Consider the following 17504-nt stretch of genomic DNA (forward strand, 5'->3'; position numbering starts at 1 on the left):
AGCCACCACCTCACGGTGGGATTTGGGCACACACAGGCACTGCTCAGGCTCTCGCTGATGCCTTGACTGTAATCCCATCCTCCTGTTCTTCCCTGGCTGATTCCCTCAGGATGAAGCAGAGCTGCCTAGTTGGCTGATGCAGGTTCTTCTGCAGAGTGCAAAGGCTTTTTTATACAGTGCCCCTGTGATTATCTCATAAATCTTCTCTCTAGAAAACTCCATTACTTGTTTTATAAAGACCACTGAAGTAGTGGTTGTCCATTTTGGCTTTGAAAATCTATGAATCCTCAGGAGTTTCCTGGGTTTTGCAATTTTAGCTGACATATTAATCTCCTTAGTGAATTGCCCTGGACTTATGCAGTGAAGGAATTGATAATACCTGGTCTCTGGTGTTACAGTAATTGATCCTGGGTATTTCAAGTATTCTAAAATAAGACCAGTACGTGCAACAAGAACCTGGACAGAGCCATACCAACATGATTTTTCCAACAAAATATCAGTACTTTGCTGTTGAAAAGTGTATTTCACTAGGCAAAGTGCATTCATGTTATCTTTATCCCCTCAGAATTACAAAGCTGATAAATCCACTGTAAAAGTCCTGTATTTTTCTTCCTGAAAAGTGCAGAGCGTGGGCAGGTGTGGGAGTGGAATGGAGCAGTTGCACCTAAGGCCTATGCCAGGAAAGTCCAGGAGCTGGGGTTGGTTGTATTAGTGGCTTAGCTAGGTCCATGCTCCACAGATTTTCTTTGAAAATACCTGTGCTCTGAGTGAGCCTCACAGAACACACGGGGGGGGGTTGTCTCAGGGCTGTTTGGGCAAGCTCCCTTTTCTAATTAGTTTGGGTTTAGCTGGTTGGGCAGACTGCTCCCAGCAGCAGGACAGCTTCTAGCTCTTCTTCCAGGATGGGGGTAGGTTGGTCATCATCTGCCAGCAGTGACCATGGTGTGAGAGGCACTGGGGTGTTTATTTGCTGAGACAGGCATCTCTTGCAGGGGTTGTTCAGCTTGTGTAACCATGGGTAGAGTGCAGTGGTGAATACATCATGAATATCTTTGGGAACAGCTGTAATCAGCTCCTGCTGCTCCATTTCCCATGAGGAAGAGGCAGGATGCACCAACCTGGTACAATAAAAAGCAACCTCACTTGTGTAGTTGTCCTTAGTGTTTTGGGAAGGAAATAGGAGACTTAAGAATTAATGAGAAACTAAGAGAGCAAGGAATTACAAATAAGCAGAGGTAGTATGTCTGAATGTGCCTGCACATTGACTCATCTGAGTTTTTTTTCTAACATGTCAGGGGAGAGGGAAGGAATGAGTCCAGAGGATACTCATAATATTTGCTGGTTTTTAGAAGTTACCATGGCAAACTGAGAGTTTGAATTCAGCTGCTGCTTTGGACCAATCAGCTGTGTTGGGGTCTGTCTCCTGCCTGCACATTAGGGGCTGTAATTACACTTGTGACACTTGTGAAGTCATATGAGGTTTTTGGTGAAGGATGCTATGAGAGAAGGAAGTTTGTTACTTTTTCTAATGCTTGAAATTGAAAGTGTCCAAGAAACAATAGAGTGCAATAAGGAAATGCCCTTATTGCAATGTCCTTTGCAATAAGGACATTTCCTCATTGCACTCTGTAGGGATATCTGTACTTTGATATTTGATATTGTACTTTGATATCTGTGCTTTCATTGTACTTTTCCTGGCTACAGACTGAACATGGGAAACCTGTTTCAGGGGCACTGCCAGTGTCAGATGAATGAAGGTTTCTGTACAACTGTTTTTCAGTCAGGGAACAGCTGGAATTCTTGGAGAACAGGAAAAAACAGTACCTGAAGGCAGCCATCAAAGCAAAGAGGGAAAATAACCTGGAACAGGCAAAGACATATCTCAGAACAGCGAAGGGCCTCGACCTAAAGATTGAACAAGCCAAACGTGGCAAACCTGTGGACATTTCCAAGGTTAGTAGCACTGGTAATGTTCTGCTTTTTTTCATATTCTTGGACATGTAAGTGCTTACTTTGCCCTGTAAGAGCTCTGCAGTGTGGTGTTCTTGTGTTGCAGCTGCCATCACCCCCTACAGATGATGAGGGCGATTTTATCTTTGTGCACCATGAAGATGTCAGACTGTCTCAAAAAGCAGATGAAGTATATGCACAGCTTGTAAAATTGCTGAAGGACCAACATGAGGTGACCATTTTATCTTTTTTAATAAATGTTTTGGGGTTTCTTTTGTACATTTCTCTGGGGTTTATTAATATAATAATATCGTTGTTTCTGTGGGGTCTTTTGTTTTTCTTTTAAAATACTTATGGTTTTGTGTGTCCTAAAAAGGAGAATTTTCAGACTTGGATTCTCTTATTATTTGAAGCCCGAGGGTGTGCTTGAAGGCTTGGGGCTATCAAATTATCAATGTTAAATATGAATGCTTAAGTTTGAAAATAGTTTTTTGAATGAATGATTAAGACTAGTCCTTGGGCGAGCCTCATATCTACAAATCAAGTGATTAAAAAGTAATAGGGGAAATAGCTCAAAGAAATGCTGTACTCAGCTTTGGGATTGAAGGATGGGATGGTGTATGTTTTTGAGTGACTTGGGAGAACTCTTGGCTTTTCTTAAATTAGATTGTCATGAACCTCAAAACCCTCTTCCAATCATGAATGTGTGTGTGAGGCTCATCTGTGTTTGTTTGGTTCTGTTTGTGTTTCAGAGGTGTTTGCAGTATTCCAAGCAATTCATGCATCTGGGAAACGTAGCAGAAACAACTCGGTAAGACCCAGTGCCTGCTTTTAGTCATACCACAGTGTCACTTCAGGCTTGAGTCCTGACCCCAAAGGATGCTGGGGATTGGGTTGGAAAGTTTCTCCTTGTGTGAAAGGGTCAGTAACTATGACTCCTGCACTTCCAGGATGCTCTCAGAGCTCTGGTCTGGGATAGTTTTGGGGCCTGTATCTGGCAAAATGCTGTTTCATGTTCCAGTGTGGGTGTAGCTTTTTTATTGGTTTTTTTTTCCTTTTCTATAGGTTTGAGAAACTGGCACAAGGCTGTAAAAAGGACTTGGAAATCCTCCAGCTTGCACGAGCACAAGGAATGGATCCTCCAAGCCATCACTTTGAGGAAAGAACCTTTAAAATGATAAGGTGTGGAAAACCAAAAGGATTTCTCAGGCAGGCTGGAATGACTTTTCTGATCTTTCACTCTTGTTTAGGGAATTGTAGGCTTCAGCAAACTCAGATGGCACCCAGGGTTAGGAAAGGTTACTCTCATCAACTTTAATACAAGGAAGTTTTCTCTAACTTCTCTTGTGGGTTGTTTTTTCAAAACACCTCCAGCTTAATCTCTTACATTCTGTTACTTCAGCCACTCCTCCATCCTCTGTATTTCTCCCTCAATCCTGTTGCCTTTCGGGCTTTGTTCCTGGCATGCCTGAGAGATATTTTTAGCTCTGTTTGTGTTCTTTCCTTGCTCTGTTGTATTTTGTGAAGGTGATTTCTGTAGGAGTGCACTGTTGAAAAAGGTCTGCCAAATACCTGTGGCATCCTAGTTGGTAGTGGATCAGGTGATGGCTATGGGGTGATTATGCTTTTTTTGTTTATTCACAGGATATTTTCTGAGCTCAACAGCACAGAAATGCACCTTCTTATCGTCAGGGGGATAAACCTACCAGCTCCTCCAGGTGTGTACTCAAAAGGGCAGGGGGGCTCTTTCCTCTGAGTAGGTGAGGAAAGTAGTGGGGAATGAGATTTCTTTATCTTGAAGACACTTTAGGAATCAAGACCTTTGCAACCAATGCTCATTAAAATAAAATAACTATGTTTTGTGCTCAAGCCCCTCAAAAAAACTTTAAACGGTGTTTTAAAAAGCGGACAGAGAATCTGGGTTCCATCTGCACAGAGGGGAGAACTTTAAATTGTTCCAGGTTCACTCATAACAGGGTCATAGTTTGTTTCCTGGTTATTTCCTGTTTTGTTATGAGTGCCTGCCTTAAGATTGCACCACCTTGATGTGTTCTGACCTTTCAATAGACAGGATCCTGCCAATGTTACTGCCTTTAGTCCATGTTCCTGGGACTTGTAGGCCCTCTGTGCTAGACTGTCTGAGGACTACCAGCAGCATAAAGAAAAGCAGGTGTTTTCCTTTGGATGCCAGCTTTCTATGGATTTGGGTTTGATGAGTGGATTTTTCAGCTGCCAAGAGACAGGACATGAGTCTTGCTGAAAGTCAGTTACATGCTCTTGAAAATCCTGCTCAGCGTTCCAGATGCAATGGCAACCCCTGTATTGGCTGTTTGGGTTGGCTTTGTCTCCCTCAGGTGTGTCCCCCAGAGATCTGGATGCCTTTGTGAAGTTTGAATTCCAGTACCCAAGTGCGGTGAGTGTGTCCTGGCTCTGCTGTTCCTCACCCCTTCCACTGCAGGAGCCTTTGGGGGCTCCAGGGAAAGGGAAGACACTCCTAGGCATCCTGCCTGGAATTACCTTTAAAGCAGATTTGTTTTTCTGAGGAACAGAACTACCGAATCTGTTTCTGCAGGTGATGTTACAGGGGAGAGGGGCCACCTCAGGGGTGATCTGCCTCTGAGTCCCTTCTAAAGGCACTGCTTTGGGGCATCTCTTCTAATTAGAGAAATTAATTGAAAGGGTTAGTCATTGTCATCAAATAAAAGCATGTGGCTCCTGGTGATTTAATTATCAAATATAAATGTGAGTATCTGGAGAAAGGTCTTGGACCATACAAGTTTCTTGGCTTTACTAATTAATACTTGTGTGTGTGTGCATGTATGTATGTGTATGTATATAAAAATATCTATACACATATATATCACTTCTTTCCTTGGAATTCCCCAGTGTCTTCCCTTCACCTGTAAAAGCAGTCTCTGGTCTGAAAAATACTCAAACCATAGAGCTGGGAGGGCACCTGAGGAGGGGCTGACAAGTCTTATTGTCAGTAGAAGTGCTGGGGCTTTGCTGCTTTCTGTGTAGTGCAAAACCAAACCTTGCTCTTACAGGACTAATGCTGAGCCCTGGGAGAGTGCAAAGCCTGGACTTTTACCTCCTAATAAATTTTGCAGTAGTTCCACTATAATACATTCAATTACCTGTGGGGAATTGGTGATGGTCAGAGCAGGTTTGTGTTTCAGTTTGAGTTACTCAAGGCCTTAACAAAGGAGTCACCTCATCAGGGTGGCTGGAAACAGAATTGGTCTGTGTGAATAATTTTCTGTGAAATAAGTAAGAATCAGCATAGTTGCTTTCAATCTGTTTTCCTTTACTTAAAGAAAAGCAGATCTCTGCTGCTTAGCCAAAAGTCAGATACACCACCTTTCTCCTTCATAGCTGAAATCAGTTTTGCAAAGTAGCTGCAATAATTAGGTCACATTGTCCTTGTTCATTCCCCTGAGATTTAGTTTGTACTCTGCTTTAGGTTAAAAGTTAATTCATTTTGGTGGCAGATTGATTGTCAGGCAAAATAATAGTAGGGCAATTCCCTGAATGATTTGTGATGAATTCCTTGTGTAGCTTATTATTCCAGCTAATGCAGGAAGAGCAGAATTGCGGCGTCTTGGAACGTGCACAGTTTGCCATGGAGTGTAACAGCCACACTCAGGGACTTCATGGGGATTGCACTGAATTGACTGTGACCATTTAACTTATCTGTGGCTCTTATATTTAGTGTAACATTTTGGCTTATTCTTTATATAGTGCTATGCTTGTTACCACAAAGAAATCCAAGTATCTTAGTCTTGAATGTACCATTCTTATCATTCAGATAACCCCCTAAAACCTCATGTTTCTTGTATAGGCATAAAGTAGAGCTGATAATAAAAATGGTCACTACTCTGTATTTTAAAACAATAACTGATGGATTTATGTAATGTGTGTCTCTTCATTTAATAGGAACAACCTCAAAAGAGTAAAACACCTGTAATTAACAATAACAATTCTCCAGGTGAGTACTTTTTTTTTTGGAACAGTGAGAAAAACATTGCACCTTAAGAACTCCTGGAGAGTACAGGCTGGTCTCATCCTGTGACTCAGCGCAGAGGGCCTCCCACCACCTGTGTTCTTCTTTCTTATAAAGGGTTTGTTGCAGGGTGAAGTCCAGCTGCACTGGCAGTTTTTTCACCCTCATCCCAACATTGGTGGTGATTGTTGTGTCCTGGATTAGTGAAATCGTGGAGTTACCAGTCGTGCTCCAGCTGTTGCTGTCAACTCTGCTGGCAGATGGGCCAGATAAATAAATTTTATTTATTAAATAAGTTAAATGATTAATTTTAATATCTCCATGGATCAGATATTTTTCAGTCAGACTTGGTGTCCTGTGAGATTGCCAGTTCTGTCATGATTTTGGCTGATTGGCTGATATGTTTCTAGACCCGACAAAGCATCATTGCAGAAAGAGATGATTTTTTTTTTATGAGACAGCGTGTCTTGAAACCAACAAAAACACTTCCTTTGTACCTTTTGAAAATCCCCCTTTGGCCTTACCATAGAGTACAGGTGTTAGACTCATCATGCCTTTTAGAATTAATCCTCTTGCACTCTTGAGTTGATTTTATTGCTCTATTATTTTTTTCCAATTCTTGCAGCGAGCAGCCATTTAGTATCAGAAAAACTTTGAATTCACCATCCAAATTACTAGTTACGATTTTATCTCAAAAGAGATACATATAAAGATATATATCTTTTGAGTTTACATATATTTTCTGTTAAGATTAGAAGTCCTGAAGGTCTGACACTGAAAGCTGTGTTCCAGATCTTCCAGGAACTTGCTCTGCACCGGCTGAGCAGCCCCTTGGTAGTGTTTGGGGTTTCCAGGCTGGCAGGCACAGGTGGTTGTTCCTGGGTAGCAGAGCAGATAAGTCTTGGAACATTAGTTGTATAATCTTGTGAACCTTTCTGATCAAAAGGTGGCACAATTCTTGCCACACTCATTAATGAATTTGGTGCTGAAACAGTATTATGTAATCAAAACACCCCTTCCCAGTCATTCCAACCTTACTGTTCTTTTTCCTTATTATTTGGTACCTTTTTTTTTTATCCACAGACACTCTATTTACTTGCTGAAAAACCTAAATTTCCCAGTTTTGGCTCTCCAGTAACTTGCTGTAACATGGGGGTGCCAGGTGAGCTGCAGCACAGGGACACACCTTGGGAATGACTGGAAGAGCCTCCTGAGGAGGAGTTCATGTGGTGTGAAATGTCTCTCACAGAGGGGCCAAACTGAGTCAGAGTCTGAGGAGTGCATATAACAGAGCACTGCACATTCCCAGCTTTCTCTCATTTCTCTTTCCCTGAACTGCAGAATACAACCAGCTGTTCAAGTTGAACATCAACCGGAATCACCGCGGCTTCCGCCGAGCGATTCGGTCCAAAGGGATTAAATTCGAAGTATTTCATAAAGGGTAAGTCCTTGGTTTGCTTCCCCCTCACTGCTGCTCTAGGAATAGCTGGAAAGAGCGTTGGAGCTGAACTTTGTGCAATGCAGTCTCTAAGCTGGCAATAAAGAGTTGGCTGGTTCTCATGTCTGAGAACTTTCAAAACATGCCTGAGCTCTGTAGCTTCCCCTGTGGGGGTGAAAAAAAGGCACAAGTTCAGTGAAGCTGATTCATAACTGACAGAGGAGTTGAGGATTAGTGTGTTAAGAGGAATTGATGAGATGGAGAAGGCAACGATTTACTTCCAATTGTTTTGATTCTTACCCAGTTTGGTTTTAGTCATGAGGATGAGAAAATGTAAATGCTCCATGGGATAACTGACAGAACATTGACATACAAGTGGCAGCAAAACATGAACAGCAGTAAAGCAGATGACAGATGATGGCAGAACTAGTGTTCTGTTTCTGTAGTTATACTGTTTCATTCATTGGATCTTGCAGTGTTTCCCCAGCACTGTTCTCAGGCTGTTAGACTGCCTTGAGACTGCCCTCATCTTAGGGAGCAGGACAATGAGGTGGATGTTAACAGTGGATAGTTCAGGGAAATCATCCTCTGTCCAGGCTCATAACTGAGTTACTCAAAATCAGAGTGGCCTGTATTCCCTAATCCCTGAGTTGGTTGTGATCCATGACTGGGCTGGGATGTTGGATAACCTGTTTTTGTCTCAGTGGCTTTTTGTGCTATTCTTGGTTTTGGGCCATGCAGAAATCATCTGTAGGTTCTCCAAGATGATTTTTAAGTTGTAGATGTTTTAATTTGTGAGCTGAAGTCCTATTGTTTTACTCCAGATCATCCCTTTGCATCTCTGTTGAAGAGAGAAAAGCTGATTTTCTTACTCTTTTTTTCTGTCAGTCCTGACTGCTCCACTCTCTCTGTTCAGGATCTCCTTTGCTGTGAAGTGTTTACATTTGTTTAAAATGCTTTTTAATCACCTTTCCCCAACCATCTCCTTGGGAGGATGAAGTGATACAGGCTCTTTCCTAAGGACTTTCTGCTCCCTGCCTTTCTCTAAGACTACAAATGAAGAATACTTTCAGAAAGGCCTTTGTAGATGTTGTAGCTCTGGGGTCTCTGATAGCTCTTTGACCATCTCCCAAGAATTATTTGTGCTCAGTGAGCAAAGGAGACTTGTTTCAGGTCATATATATTAAACTTCAGTTTAACAACACTTTCAAGTAAAAACCCAGCAATGTATTTTTCCAAAAGAAGAGTCTCTCCTTGAGCCTCTCCTAAAAGCTTCTGAAGATAAAAGGAGATTTCCCCAGAGCTGTTTCTGAAGCCATAGCCTAGAGCAAGTTCTCATTCTTCACTTTAAACCCCCTGGAACTGATCAGGGATGAACCAGTCTTCATTGTTTCTTGAATTTTAAAAAGAAAAAATGCTTTAAAAAATTCAGCAAGAATTGCTGATCCTCTAAATTTTGAGCAAAGTGCCCCACACACTGCAATACAGTTATGTAATCCCTCGGTTTTTAAGGTGCTTGTGAAGTAAAGGAAGTATTCAGCATGTGAGCTAATGAAGTCTGAACTTCCCTAAATAATTTTGTGAGTCAACTCTCATCGATGGAGAGTCTCAGTCTTCTGTTGCCACCAGTGATGTGATCATGAGGCTCCATATAAAAATTTATGGAGATTCTATTGCAAATGTCAATTCTGCCTTGATAATATCTTAATATCTCTTGATGATAAAGGAAGAAGGGTGGGTGTTTTGGGAGGGTTTTTGTACATTGGCTTGCTTGCCTGTTTTTTTCTTAAACAGGGTGGATAAAAAAGGAACATTCTGAATTCTGGGCAGATTTCCTATCTAAAACACAGCAGGCATGGTCAGTTGTCTTTCCTGCCTCCAGACTCTGTAGTGATAGTTTTTGACTGTTTTGATCCACCTTCATACCAGTATGAAGGTGGATCAAACCAATAGCTGAAATGTTCCTACTTGTTGAAAATGTTTTGATTTATCAAGATGAAACAGAATGATTCATGTGACTTTTCCCTAAAAGTAGTGTGCCAAAAGCAGCAGGTGCCTGTGAAATGTTTGTTTTGCTGAGAGATTCCCTTCCTTGGGAAGTCCTTCAGCCTGTCCCATTAAACAGCCCTGTCCTGTAGCAGAGCATTGCCCTGTCCTGGCTGCTGGGCTTGTTTTCCTTGTCTCTCTGTGCAGGGACAGAAGCTGCTGCCACTCCAAGTGCTGGTTTAGTTGGTTGTTTTTCTTCACTGCTGTTCTCATCTTTAACTTGGTTGCACAAGAATAATTAACAAATGAGTGCTTCTCTATCTTGTGCCTTGTAGTCTGGTGTGTTAAGGGTTTGCCTCTTGCCCCCAGGTTTGTAGCATGTCCTGCTACAAACAGGACAACCTGCAACAAACAGCCCTCCTGGATGTGGTGATGGAGCAAATAGTGATGACTTAGGCTTGTTTTCTCTTTAATGTCCTGACAATCCTTACCCTTTGCTTAAGGAAGGTTTCTTTGGAACAGGTCCTTTTTCAGGAGTGACAAGCAGGTGGGGACAGCACACTTGAAACTGGACAAGCTGGAATCAGAATGTGAAGTTAGAGAGATCATTGAGGTATGTTTTGGGGGTGAGGTGTGTTCTTCTACTTAACATTAAACACAAAGGGGAAATGAATATTTGGATAACTGTGTGTGTACAGTGGGCAGTTTTGTATCAGATGAGTTTGGTACCTTGCCTGGGATGTGGGGAGACCTGCTCTGCTGAATTATAATCTGAGGAATCTCGTGGCTGTGACTCCTCCCAGCACTGCAGCTGATCCCTGCAGGTGATCTCTGTCACCTTTGGATCGTGGGCAGAGAAATTCAAGGATGCCTGAGGCTCTGCACTCTGACATTGTAATTCATATGTGCACTAACTGCTCTTCTTTTTGTGGTTCTTCCAGATTTTTGATGGCAGGAAGCCCACTGGTGGGAAACTGGAGGTAAAAGTGAGACTCAGGGAGCCCCTCAGTGGTCAAGATCTTCAAACAGTTACAGAAAACTGGCTGGTCCTGGAGCATTAGTTCTGTGTGAGGTACGAACGCTGCTCCAGAGGGGGTCTGGGCAGGACCTGACAGGGCTACAGATAAACTCTGCTTGAATAATGTCTCGTGTTGACATTGACCTAATTACACAGCTCTGGCTTCAATACCATTCCTCTTTGTATTTGTGGTGGGGAGTTGACATAATTTCATAAATGAGGTTACAGAACCTCTGATTAGTTTGTATCTCAAAGATGCTTCACAATCACTTGAAATACAGGGACAGCTTCTGGTGTCACCTTTACTTAGAATAATACTTAGAAAATAAGATTGATAAGTGATCCATCTTCCTTTGCTTGATCTCCCAAAGCCTCTGTGTTCCCTCTTCCTTAGCACATTTTGGTTTGTGGTTATAAATGGCAGTTAAGTGAATATTCATCAGCTTCAGGGTGACATCACCTGTTTGCCACAGCTTTGCTGTTGAATTGGACAGGTTGAGAGGTCTTGTTTCAGTGCATGAGTCTGAATTTGGGCACCAAAGGGACTCTTAGTGGTTTCCTCTCAGCCAAGGAGGTCAGGAAGGTCCTGTGAGCCTCAGTCAGGCTGAGGGACGTGTTACCTGAAGTAACAACTTGGCCTTGTGCCGAAGCACTTTCCATCACTGGAGCTTAATAATTTTGCTCCATTGATTTTTCTAGTTGACCATCCAGAACCTTCATGTCAGCATTTTACATGTAATGTCACCTTGAGTTGTGACCATCTGTTACATACTGCAGCAACTAATTTTGATGGGTTTTGTGTGTTTTTTTCCCCCAGATCCATTGGAATGTCAGAAGCCGTGGGCTGAAGGAACGTAGAAGATGCTGCTAAGCTGCAAGCACCAAAGATGTTAAAGAATGCACTACTGAACCTAATGTCTATTTTGGTAACAGCCATAGTGCTTATTAATACCCTCAAGGCAAATGGGAGGCTCTGGGAAGTGCTGCTGCAGGGCTTGGGACCAGTCTACACAAAATAGACAGTTGCCTTAATGTGGGACTACTAATGTAGCACCAGGACGAATGTTACATTAACTATGCAGAGTGCTGTGGGAGAAGTTTAGCCCCTTAAGAATTCCCTGAGGCAGTGCAAGAGCTTTTTGGTCAAGTCACAGGTAAGACCTTCACCAGAATTCCTTTTTCCAAGTGTCCGAGCAGCTGCTGTGGTTCAGTGAACAGTCTGCTACTGCTTTTTCTGTTCTCTCCTGTCCAGGCCTGTTTGGGTTGGGGTCTTTTTTTGTTTCCTAAAACAGGAGAGATGTCAGGCAGCAATTTAGTGGTGTGAGTCCTTCCTCTGGGCACACCCTTGGCACCTGAGGTTCCAAAGGCTGCAGGGCTCCTTGGCAGCAGGTGTTTACAGACCCACATTTTTGTTCTGGCTACCAGATGTCTGCTGTGCTTGCTGCACTGCTTGTTCAGCACAGAAGGGTACTGTGCCTTCATCCTTTGTTTTGTTGAGGTTTTAATTTAAAAAAAGAAGAAGAAAAAAAAGTACACTAAACTCTGCTGCTTCCCAAATGTTCCTTGTCTTTCTACAAGAATAGGCTTTTAAAATTCTTCCAGGTGATGGGGAAAATAGTCATTCTTTGTCATGTAGAAAACTGGATCATGACTTATTTTCAGGAATGCTTTTGATCAGCACACAAAAAGTGGTACTAAATCTGTTTGTGTTTTTACATCTCTCTGAGTGAACAGAAACCAGGGATCTCCCAGGGCAGGATGTGCCTGTGCTGGGAGCCGAGTGCTCCTGCCCAGAGGGTTTGGAAGGGCAGGGTGGGAGACAGGACAGAGTCCAGACAGGTCAGGCAGTGCTGCCTCTGTCCTTCTGAGCAGATGAAGACAATACAGTGTTTAGTTTTTAATTTCAATAAATTTAATATACAAAACTACATGTTGAAAATAAAAATATAATATGCAGTTTTTTGCAGTGTTAACTAACTGAATTTTAAAAGTACAATTTTTTTCTAAACAAGTACTCATTTCTTAACAACATGGTAATTAAGGTCATTTCAAAGGCTATGGTTGAAGCAAACATGTCAGTCACCAGTTGATAGTGTTTTGCACAAACATAATCCGAACCTAAAAGACTTCTGGGGCAAAGGAAGAGAAGATAAACATTTTTCACCTCTTTTACTGCATTATTGAGCATAACAATGCAACTAAAGTGACTGGAAAGCCGCTGCTGTGGCAAAGCTGGAGTGCAGGCTCTAGGAGGAAGTATTTCCGAGTTTCTGGAATGCTCTTCCAGGTGCTGAATGGTGCCTACACCGTGTAGTGCTGTGTGACCCAAAGTGCAGGACCAGCGTGCAGAGGGGGATCCAAGTGCCCTCAGCCCAGCTGGGCTGCACAGACACTTCAGCAGGAGCAGTGGAGGGGTCACAGTTTAGGCTTTGCCCAGCAGGAACCATTAAACGAGCTGCATTAAGCCACCTTCTCCCAAATGCCAGAGGTAAGGCTTCACTTGGATGAACACCCTTTCAAGTGTGGGAGTGGGCTACCTCTTGCTGGCCAGCTTTTGTTTGTGGAGTTGGCCCCAGTTCCCTTGCCTGCCTTCTCCAAGGGTGGGGTGGTACCAGCTCTAATTTGGAACATTGGATTTGTCAGACTTAGCTTTTTCTTTTAAAAAGCAGTAGCCATTTATTCCCAAATGCACTCTCTGCAGGCACTGGGCTGTGTGCACATCACTATGTGCAGTTACCTTTTCTCTTGCCCAGCCAATGGTGTTTATTTGTTTAAAAACTAGAGCCTCAGTCTCCCAGGGGCCTTGCACTCCCCTTTCCCTCGGAAAGGACACTGGTGTTACTCTCTCACAGCACAACCAAACCAGGCCCTGTTGCCTCCCCCAGAAGGGACAACAAGGAGGGACCAGGCAATGTCTGACACACCATAAATGTTCACCATAAATTAGCACCTCTCTTCCCAAATAAATTATCTCTGTAGACAGGAGTCTTCACCCCTCTTCCTGGCAGGGACTCACAAGAGCTACTTTGCATGACTATGGCTAAACAAACCAAACCCCTTCTCCTGCTTACAGCTCTTCCCACTGGTTAGCAGCTTTCCATGGAGACAGTAAGAACATGGAACCACATTTCCTCTGGCTGATGCTCAGTTTCAGCTTCTTAATGCCCTGGCAGACATGAGCAGCTGCTTTCCTTCCCAAAGCCCTCCCAGGTGAGACTTAAGAGCACTGGGCCAAGTGCAGGTGTTCAGAGCTGCCCACAAAGCCTTTTTCAGCAGAACATGCAGGAACAGCCACTCTACACTGTTACACAGGTAAGCTCTGACAGGGGCTGCAGGATGAGGTGCAAGCTGGATACGTGACACGGGCGTTACACTACCGGGAACAGCAGGGAGGGGACACAGCTGCCCTGGGTGGTGCTTGGCTTTAGAAAGCAGGACCTACTGGGGGGGAGGAACGAGATATAACTGCACTTTGGGGCTAATGTTACCTCTGCTTCATACAGATTTGTAAACAAGGTACAGAAGAGCAGAGTTGTTCTAGGACGTTACAGAAACCTGCCGAGGTGAGGGACTTTATGGTAACTAGAGGAACAAAGTAAACCAGCCTATTCCACACACACAACTGCAGGTCACAGAACCTTGGGAGACATGCCTGCCTGTCCTTCTGCTCCTCTGGACACAGACAAAGGGAGTTATGGCTGGGGAATCTTTCCATAGTTCTCAAGGGCTTCTCCAAAGTATTTCAACCAATAATCTGGTCAAAATAATGTAAACGTTACTGTTCAGTGTCTACAATACCCACAAAGGTTGTGATGAGGTCAGAATGGAGGGCTTGGCTGTTGGTTCTTACATGGCCATCTACAAACACTACAAGGTTGGAGTTTCACTTTTTATTTATGCCCCAGTGATCTTTGCACCCTTTTGAGCATTGAGAGTACAGGACTGTAAGTCTTTAAACATGAATATTTTTCTAAACAGTAACAGAAGTGGATTAGCTGCAAGGATAGCATAGCCATGTTGTAGTATAGAAGCTGCCCTGATCCTCTGGTTGTTGACAATGCATAGAAGATTTAGAATTATGGAACAACTGTCCCTCCCCCCTCCCCCCCTTCCCCAATAGTGTTAACAAAAGCTTAATTTTCCAGTTTTAAAGTGCAAATGATTCAGATACAACTGCTGCTGGAACAGGTCTGAACAGAAAATGAAGTCCTCTTATGAGATGTTTTCCAGAATATAAAAGATGAGCTCCATTATGACTGGCCCCTCACTCAACTGACAGGCCCCTCCATGAATCACTGGCACTAAGGCACTGTCCAGGTCATTCATGTATTGAGAGGGCAGTGGCTGTCCATTGCTCCCAGCTTGGTAACCAACCTAAAAAATACAAAGTAAGAGCAGGTTTTAAGAGGGGCATGAGGCTGTGAGTCAGCAGGCAGGGAGAGAGGAGCAGCTGTGGTCTCTGCCTGAGGAGTTGGTGCTTGAACGTAGAGCAGGCACTAAAGCAGCTTTTCCACTTGTTTTTGCACTTCTGTTTCCTATGGCTGCCTGGGCAAAAGAAGCCTCTTTTTTCTACTGCTTTGCCAGAGCACCAGGACCCGCACTCTGCATTATCAGCTTAAGCTGTGCAGTGTTTAGGAGCTGGGTGACACTAAGTCCAGCTGCTCCCAGCCCAGCCCAGCTGTCCTTTGGGACTCAGCTCCGTTCAGAGCTGTGGCTGTGGAGCCCTCCAGGGGACCTTCTGTCCATTCCTCAGCCTCAAATGCAGAGTGGGATCTTATAGGAGCAGCCACCTTGTGAGCAATGGTTTGTGCTCACACAGGAGCATGTTTAATACACTCCTATCTTGAATTGCTGGTGAAAAGGCCACTTCAGAGCCTTCTCTGAGCACAGAGCAGGTGCTGCTCATGCCATATGGGGGTCAAGCCTGTGCTAATTCAGGCTGGGCACTGGCTTTCCAGCTCTAACAGATGTCCCAAAACACCAAACAACAGCCAGCACCACCTGATCAGCATCTGCTATGGGTACTTCTTCAACATTCTGGTTAACGTGGTGTATTCCCTCTTTGGGGAACAACCCCCCAGTTAAACCAAAACTATTCAAGACTTACTTGATCCGAGTCCAGTGTGACACGCAGACCCAGCTTAGTCATTCCATCTTCTTTCAGCAGTTTCAGATGAGGACACAGAGCCAGACAGAAAGCCTTTGCCACGTTTTCAGTCAGTCTGCTGTGATCAGCTGGGTCACTCAGACCGTTGTGTTGCTCATCGTTTTCAAGAAAAAACACCTGAAGGGAAGAGTTAACACAAGACATAACACTTGGCTTTTCTAGAAAATTGGGTTACTGACATGCCATTTAAACTTTTACAAATGAAGACTTAAAGAAGAGCTGTTCAGAGAAGGCCAGCAAAAGCCCCTGAAGACAAGGCACCTTAGGGGAGAAAAAATAAAAAAACTTCAGAAGAAAGATTTAAATAGTCCCGTCCTCTGAGATCTGGTCAAAAACCTCACTATGGAAATTCAGTATGTATTGCACCAAGTTTTAGTGAAAAACTGCTTTTAAACAGATGGTAATTTCAGAAACATTACATTTTTAGCACAAGCCTGAAGATCTGAGCTACCGTTGCTACTGAATTTGTCTCTTTTGAGCCCCTCTGACCTGGGAAAAAAAAGGACACATAGGTGGCAAGCTGCAGAGTGACACACTTGAAGAAATCTTCTGACTTCAGCATTTGTGTGCTGACAGAGTCACAGGTAACATCAGCTGTGCAAGCATTTTGAAGTGATTGATGCCACAGCACTTTCATTTTAACATGAACCATTTCAGAGGAGGTGGCTCGAAATAACATTTTTAAAAAACAATTTATATTAAGATTTGTCTCCGAGTAAAAAGGCAGCTTTTAACTCAAATGCAGATGAAAGCAGCTGTTCCCTTGTGTAATGCAGTCACCAAGTGCTGTTCTTGTCCCCCCCCGTTCCACACCCCTGTCAGCAGAGGGGGCCAGAGCAGCACAGGCTGGGGTAACGGCAGTGGGAGGATGTTGTATCCCGGCATGGTATCTGCCCTCGCAGGCAGGAAAGGCAACACAGAATTGTTCTGGGGCATTTGCTGCTCTCATTTTGGTGAGTTGGGTGATCAGGTCCAAGGCAGAGGAGGCTGTGGCTGCAGCCCCAGTGCTGCTGTTGGCTCATGTGCAGTTGGGTGTGACAGACTCACCTCTGTCCACCGGATGACCTTCCCGTTGGCCTTGTACTCTGAGCCGTGGAATATCTTCACGCTGGTTATGGATTCCATGGATTTGCCATCAATAGGGCTCACAACGCTGCAAAAGGAAGGGAGAAGAGTCAGTTCCCACGCAGCAGAAGACACGAGCTGGGCAGAGCCCAGGAGAGAACTACCTTGGAATCAGGGCAGCCCCTGAACGGGGTCACATGCACAAACCAGCTGCTCATTTCCAACAAAGCTGCTCTCCAGAGCTGGGGGAGGTACCTCCCTGAGGTGCTACCACTGCAAAGAGGAGTTTCATACAGATTGGATTTCTGTTCATTTGTAAACTCCTCAGGCCAGCAATACCTGAAACACGACTTACACAGCCCAGGATTTGGTTACAAAACCCAAGACTGATCTGGAGAGCCTGAAACTACAGAAATACCCTTTCTAGGTGCTGAGTCCTTAAATATCAAATACATCCCAACAGCACTTTACTGACATAAATACTTAAGCTGCCAAATCCACCTTTCTTTTGGCTTAAGTATCAAGTGTCCAAAGATCCTGTTGATGTTCAGCAATTTTATTTCCAGCTCTACTTAATGCAAACTAAGCACCAAGAGAACAAAGTGACCACAGTGTGCAGGGTTCAGCACTGAGTGTTGGACACAGATTAGTGGTTTCCAATAACTGGATATTGGCAATGGCAAAAAATCCATAGCATTGGCAATTTTCTAAATTGATGCCCCAAAGCTCTGGTATCTCAATTCCATTTTCATGACAATTAATTGCATCTTATAACTCAAAAGAGAGGCACAGACTTTTAATTCCTATTGATTTGAAGACTCATGTGCTTTGTAAGATCAATTAAAAATTTTAACAGAATCGGTCACCAGTGTCAAGT

The 17504-nt window shown here is 43.6% G+C and overlaps 2 protein-coding genes across 2 annotated transcripts in view; one reads left to right on the plus strand and one right to left on the minus strand.

Annotated features, from left to right (window-relative positions):
* CC2D1B (coiled-coil and C2 domain containing 1B) overlaps positions 1 to 12351 on the plus strand; it is a 28374-nt gene extending 16023 nt beyond the window's left edge. The window contains exons 14-24 of the mRNA XM_018072209.2: positions 1781 to 1953; positions 2057 to 2182; positions 2703 to 2761; positions 3016 to 3132; positions 3595 to 3668; positions 4305 to 4363; positions 5887 to 5938; positions 7295 to 7394; positions 9900 to 9990; positions 10319 to 10449; positions 11213 to 12351. Coding sequence (XP_017927698.2) covers positions 1781 to 1953; positions 2057 to 2182; positions 2703 to 2761; positions 3016 to 3132; positions 3595 to 3668; positions 4305 to 4363; positions 5887 to 5938; positions 7295 to 7394; positions 9900 to 9990; positions 10319 to 10438 — 971 coding nt within the window. The 3' untranslated portion in view covers positions 10439 to 10449; positions 11213 to 12351. The remainder of the gene's footprint in view (positions 1 to 1780; positions 1954 to 2056; positions 2183 to 2702; positions 2762 to 3015; positions 3133 to 3594; positions 3669 to 4304; positions 4364 to 5886; positions 5939 to 7294; positions 7395 to 9899; positions 9991 to 10318; positions 10450 to 11212) is intronic.
* The window catches only part of ZFYVE9 (zinc finger FYVE-type containing 9), a 56610-nt gene continuing 51388 nt past the window's right edge, over positions 12283 to 17504 (minus strand). The window contains exons 17-19 of the mRNA XM_008925199.3: positions 16610 to 16715; positions 15503 to 15679; positions 12283 to 14769 (exon numbers count right to left, since the gene is read on the minus strand). Of these exons, the coding sequence (XP_008923447.2) occupies positions 14608 to 14769; positions 15503 to 15679; positions 16610 to 16715 (445 nt within the window). The 3' untranslated portion in view covers positions 12283 to 14607. The remainder of the gene's footprint in view (positions 14770 to 15502; positions 15680 to 16609; positions 16716 to 17504) is intronic.

This window comes from Manacus vitellinus, unplaced genomic scaffold (assembly GCF_001715985.3).
Source record: "Manacus vitellinus isolate BGI_N305 unplaced genomic scaffold, ASM171598v3 scaffold_21_pilon, whole genome shotgun sequence".
Taxonomy (NCBI): domain Eukaryota; kingdom Metazoa; phylum Chordata; class Aves; order Passeriformes; family Pipridae; genus Manacus; species Manacus vitellinus.